Source organism: Triticum dicoccoides, chromosome 7A (assembly GCF_002162155.2).
Source record: "Triticum dicoccoides isolate Atlit2015 ecotype Zavitan chromosome 7A, WEW_v2.0, whole genome shotgun sequence".
In the NCBI taxonomy this organism is placed as follows: Eukaryota; Viridiplantae; Streptophyta; class Magnoliopsida; order Poales; family Poaceae; genus Triticum; species Triticum dicoccoides.
Window position 1 is genome coordinate 718,744,436 of NC_041392.1, and position 6,224 is coordinate 718,750,659.

Consider the following 6,224-nt stretch of genomic DNA (forward strand, 5'->3'; position numbering starts at 1 on the left):
GCCCACTGAGCAAGCCAAACTAAGCTCAGCCAAGCCCAATCATCCAAGCTTCACCCGAGCTTCAGCCAACACAAACCATAAAAGCTAGCAACCACGAAGCTTATCGTCTTCCATGCATCCGGCAGGTGAAGCACCACCTTTACTAGCAGCCATCCAGGAAGACAACGAGCTAGCGAGCGAATCAATGAAGAGCGAAGGAGGAGTAGAAAGCAGCAGGTGCGAGGTGGAGGCCGCGGGCATCACTGTCTCCGCCCTGCCTCACCCGCTCAAGATATGGAGCAGGCCCGACGACCTCCTCCTCGACGCCACCGGCGACCCTGCTGCGCCCGCACCTCCGCCGGTGAGCCGCAGCAGCCGGTGGCGCCTAGTGCTCCGCAACTCAGCTGCCGCGCGCGCGCCCTGGCGAGCTGCTTGCCATCATCGGATCCAGCGGTGCCGGCAAGTCTACGCTGCTCGAGATCCTCTCCGGCCGCCTTCAGCCCAGCTCCTCCCCTCCTACTGACCTCCGCGTCAATGACTCACGTCACCTGTGGACGCCGCGGCCCTGCGCGGACTGTGCGTCTACAGGCCCGTACATCCACATGTGCAAGTGGAGCCGCTGCAGAGGGCCCCTGAAAATCTGGGGGCCCCAATTTGTGTGCAAGTATCATATATTACTAAATCCCGATATTAATAAAGAGCAAAGACTGAACCGTTAAAGTGCCCAAACAAAAAAGTGCAGCCCCCAGCCCAACGCACGTCAATAAATCCTGAGATTAATAAAGAGCAAAGACTGAACCGTTAAACTGCCAAAAGAGGGTTTTAATGATTGGGCACATCTTAGCATTAGCATTTGCGAGCACGAAACAAGTGTCGAACATGTTCTGAATATGATCACTTGGTATGATTTGCGTATACAGTTGCAAAAGAATCAAATTATTGATTGTGCAGCGCAGCGACAACTTGAACAAGAAAAGGACCATCGGGGAAAAGTTTTATTTAGGATGGCACACTTTGGCTAAAAGAGTAAAAGATGAAGTTGTAGCTCAAAATTCTAAGATTTTTCTCTTGTAGTATGTAGTTCCTTGAAAATTTTGTACTACCGTAGTGACTAATAAAAATAATGTTTTAATTGCCTACTTGACTTTTTTATATATGGGGCCTAAATTGTGATTTCGCTCCGGGGCCTCAATTTCCGGGGTACGTCCCTGTGCGTCTACGTCACCCAGCGTGACGTCCTCTGCCCGCTGCTCACACAGTTCGTGAGACGCTCCACTTCAGCGCGCGCCTCCGCCTCGGCCAGGACGCGTACAACCTGCCACGGGAACTGTCTGATCCAGATCGCAACGGGACGACAGCTCTATAACAGTCCAACTTGACAAGTAGGCCCCACCTCGATCAAAACCGCCGTTGACTATGCCACATCAGCATCGAATGGAGACAAACCAGCCGAGGGGTGTTTTGTCCGGTTTGGTTTTGTTTGGGGTCTAGAAGGAGGCAAAAAAAATAGATCAGGGGGTAAAGTGAACCACCCACTTTGCTCGGGGGAGTAAGATGGATTTTTTTGAATATTTAATCATCTTCTGAAATTCATTACCATTTTCAAAAATCAGAAAAAAAAAATCACAAACTTTTTTAGAATCCAAAACATGTTTAATCAGAAACATTTTTATTCCACACGCAGTTCGAAAAAAATTAATACTTTTTTAAAAAATTGGAAGATTTTTTATATGTGTGGACATTTTTCAAAATTCAAGATTTTTTAAAAAAATTAGGAATATTTTTTAACTTTTGTCAAAGGAAAAATAACATTTTTTTGGAGGCAACAAAAAAGAAAAATAAAAGGCACCCCGCCCCAGTGCATCGGCCAGCCCAAAGTCCCCTGCGCGATTGGTCTCCCCCGCTGCGTGCTATATATGAGGTCTAAAAAGAATCGTGTCTTCTCCATGCAATAATACTCCCATGATAGAGCTACAACTTCCAGTGGGAGTTTGGGAAGATGCAATGTGTTTATGACACATTGAATGAAGCAATGAAGCATCACCAAATGATTGAATCCGGATGAGATCATGAAAGAAACCATCAAGCCCCCAGCCCAAAGTTTGGACAAAACCTGATTATGTATGCCACAAATGTACGCTGGTTTACATCTCTGCACGGATGCAGTATGAAAGCAATAAGCATTACAGCTTATACATGACCATGAGACAGCTCACAGCTAGCTAGTGAAATCCGAATCAGTATGATACAAATAATTTCGATGGGACTTACACATTGAAATAAAGATGGGATTGTAGCCGAAGAGTATTTGGTGAGGAGCAGGGATGTGGGTCAGAAACTCACCACCATTGCTCAACTGCCTGGAGTGGAATTCCGCAGTTGCATTTGTTGCTGCGTAGCACAACATCTCCCTCCGCACAGATCCAATTATTACCATCTTATGTGTGAGCCCCAGCTCCATCTTCAGAATTGTGCAAGCAAGGTTGTGTGCATCCGCCATCACAACTTGGCCCGGGAAAAGATCTGAATCATCCCAGCAATGGGAATCCCAAAGGGCATCGTAAGGCCCACGCCCATCATCATACTTCTTCAAATAGTAACAGCAATAGTTGTAGGTTTGGTGAAACAGGTCCGAGCAGTTGCTTCGATGGGCAGAATGTCAGGGTGCTCGACGAGGAGGTACATCATGTAATCTGAGAGAGTCTCAACTGCTCCAGCCATGTCTTCATCGACCAGCTCCAATTTGACGTTAGGGTCATTGAGGAAGGTGCTTGTGGTTATATGCCAGATATAAGCACGATCTTCCGTAATTCGAAGCCCATGCTCCAATCGAGCTCTTGGCACTGCTCGAAGCCCCTGAAAGTGCGAGCCCAGTACCCACTCCGGATGCCCGAGTCTTCTATTTGTACCATAGGACTCTTCTCACCGCTGAGCAAGTCCCACACAAACTGCTTTAGGGCAGGCGAAAGCTTAGCATGTTTGGTACAGCGAGCTTTGTTCCACAAGTCCCGGAGCCCAATCCATTTGGCTATCCTTCCCTTGAGATCCCTCTTGTTGCTGTGAGCACAAAAGGATATTAAGTTGAATTGCCTGAGACGGAATTGGACCACCTTCCATCCTTGACGAGGAGGAGGTGGTAACGCGTGTTAGAAGTATATTTGCATTTAGTTAGAGATTAAGAGTTAGAGATAGAATAGGTTTAAACCATGTACGACTTGCCCTCTACTTCAAGTTTCTCTTCCTCACATGTACTCCTATATATACCCTACACAAAGGTCAGATCAATATAACGAATATTGTAGGTTCTATATTTTCTAGATGATATTAGAGCGGTTAGTCTTACGACGCTGAGCCTAAGACTTCCCACCACTTTCGTAGCGCGCCGCCCTCGGGGAGATTAAACTCCTCTCCCTGGGGGCACGGCACACAATCGATCAAAAGATCAGATTGGCACTAGAACATGATGGCGCGCGTTGCCGCGCTCGTAAATGTTAAAAAGAAAATGAAAAAAGACTTGATAATAAGATATTTAGATGGACATAGCAAATAATGAAATCACAAAGCACATAACAAATGATGTAATTCGGTGCAACGAATTCGAGTTTAGTGAGATCTCACATAACCTAGGCCCATTTGATCATAATTTCAGCCATAAACTCATCATTTTGAACATCAAACTATTTTTTATAAGATTTTGTAAATAGCTTGAAACGATGTATAATTTTAGAGCGAACAAGAGGACATGCCCAGCTAGCGATCATCGAAGAGTCAAAGAGATCGTGTAATAAATATCAAAAGTATACAACAATTTACCCTTCTTCTTTTTTCTCTTTTGAAAATTGAAGTGCAAAAAAAAATGTTATCGGAGAAAAGACATGAGAACACAACATAGATCAGAGAATGCAGTGCTGCGTCACAACCCTGGCCGTGTGTCGGTGGCTGGTTGTAACCTTCTCGGCAGCCGCTTATTATATCATGCATGATGGTGCACCATGGTACACCACAGCCTCTTTCGTGTAGCCCCACCACATCAGCAAATCCATGTTCCATGTCGCAACCCAAGGACGTGGTAGTCTAAAGAGAATATTTTTTTCTAGACGTATGATAATGACATAAATTTAGAAATCATCAAATACATAGCAAAATAATAAAAAATATATATCAGATACTTGTATCAAAATAAATTCATAGAAACTACTCCCTCCTTTCCGGTTTATAGGGCTTATCTCAAAATTTTAGTTTTTCAATTTTTATAAGACTCAATTTGGTTGTTTTCTATCACATGTTCAGATTCCAAGATGCATTAAATCATTGCATGCAAGTACTAAGAGAAAATTAACCAATGCATGTAATTTATGCATGCATGCATTGCAATTAATGCATTGGTAAACATATTTTTTTGAGGAAAACAAAAGCATTAATTGGGTGCTTTTGCAAACTACAAAAAGTATTCCACCACTCACCATCTACCTTGGTTGGTGAGAATTTTGAATTGAGCCTTATAAACCTGAAAGGAGGGAGTATGAAAAGTGCTCAAGTAAATCCAAGAGAAAGTGTGCAAATCGCCAAAGCCTGTTGAAAACATAATAACAAAAGTTATATATATGACCCCTACGATATTTTCTTTAGATATAAAAAAACGAAACACCATTCTTAAATTTGTAAATTATGACCTAATCTATCCATGGATCAATCCCACCAAAAAGAAGGGAAAACAACCATCGTCCTAACTGAACGCCAAATGCGACAAATTCCCCTAGCTAACCTAGAGAGGGGAAGAAGTGGATGCACCCCCGTGAGGGCAGATCTTTAGCCCGCCCAGCATCAAAGTAGGCAAAGATTTCCAGTGTCGCGAATGAAATTGGTATCAGCTACAAACCTATATATAATTTATCTAGAACTATAGGACGTCATTGTTTCTTTGTTATATCAATCAAAGCAAAACTCCATATATGTCGCACATAAATTAGAAATTGACATGAAAACAGTTCAGAGATCACATTAGCATGTAAGACAGCCAACAGAGAGCTAATAAAGAAATGGCATGCAACAGGGGAAAATTTGTGTACCAAAGGCAAGCGAATATCATGGACTATCAATGTTTCTTTTTATCTTAGCAATTAATCACATACCCAGAATAATTAGGGAGTCCTTTAATTTGGAGCTGAGCAGTTGAACTTGAATCTGCATCCACGACACAAATCGCCAAGATCTGGAGAGACCTGGAGTAGAACATAAAAACCATACCATGCCGGAATCCTACAAAACAATTCTGAACGAAGTCTCGCTTGTTCAATTAAATCAAGGTCTGCGGTGGTGGACACTTAATTGCTCTCGTGTCTTCTTCTAGACCTCGCCTCCTCCACGGTCCTCCCTAAGCTAAGCAGCTGTATTAGACAGAACCGCGAGGAGGTAGGCGGGCACTGGCTTAGGCGCACCTCCTCCGCACCTTCGCTGTTGAGGTAGCCGCCGCTCCTACTCCTCGTCAACGCCCACGGCCGCTGCGCCATTGCTTCGCCTCCTGTCGTCTCTGCCACCACAAAAATAAGATGATCAAATAGACGGAGCATAAAGTAGCATCACCAACACGGGAGAGGAGGTGGGCAACCAGAAACGGACGACCACTATAACCGGAATGGGAGAAATCGGAAGGGCGGCGACGGCGCACCTTCCACGCCATTAATTGCATGAACACTGCACCGTGGCCGGACAAGACTTGCCTGCTCCCCCGGCGTATGCCCATCCGTGCTCCCGCGTACGTGGCTTGATTTGATTGAAACAAAATAAGGTCCGAGCCCACCCTTTTAAAATCAGGGGGGAGATGATAAAATTAGAAAGAAAAAAGAAAAAAGACAACCGTAGGATGAAGTGGGAGCACGGATGGGAGCATGAGGAAGAAGCAGGCAAGCCGGATCCCCCGTGGCCTTCCTCCTGTCGCTCCGCCTGGATGACTTGGCCTGTTAACGTACGATGCTGGATCTAGGCCTTTGATCTTAGGACCAAATTACCCATAAAAACGGTAGATCGTTCTGCGGAGCGGCCCATGAAACGGTGCCTGAAACGTGCGGTAGTTAATTAGTGTGAAAGATCAATCCTGCACGTACGTAACAGTGATCTGACGGCTTAGAGCTCCAAATCGCTGTGGAGGCTTCTAGATGGCTCAGTTTTACTGTTTTTCAATACATGTGGCCTAGATGGGCTAGATGTGATTCACGCGCATGCAAATTGATGCCAGTCCGTACGGA

General features: G+C 44.8%; 1 protein-coding gene across 1 annotated transcript in view; it reads right to left on the reverse strand.

Annotated features, from left to right (window-relative positions):
• Positions 1–1,195: 1,195 nt before the first annotated feature.
• Positions 1,196–6,224, reverse strand: part of LOC119334030 (2-oxoglutarate-Fe(II) type oxidoreductase hxnY-like) — an 11,881-nt gene continuing 6,852 nt past the window's right edge. Inside the window, exon 11 of the mRNA XM_037606704.1 lies at positions 1,196–1,310. Coding sequence (XP_037462601.1) covers positions 1,196–1,310 — 115 coding nt within the window. The remainder of the gene's footprint in view (positions 1,311–6,224) is intronic.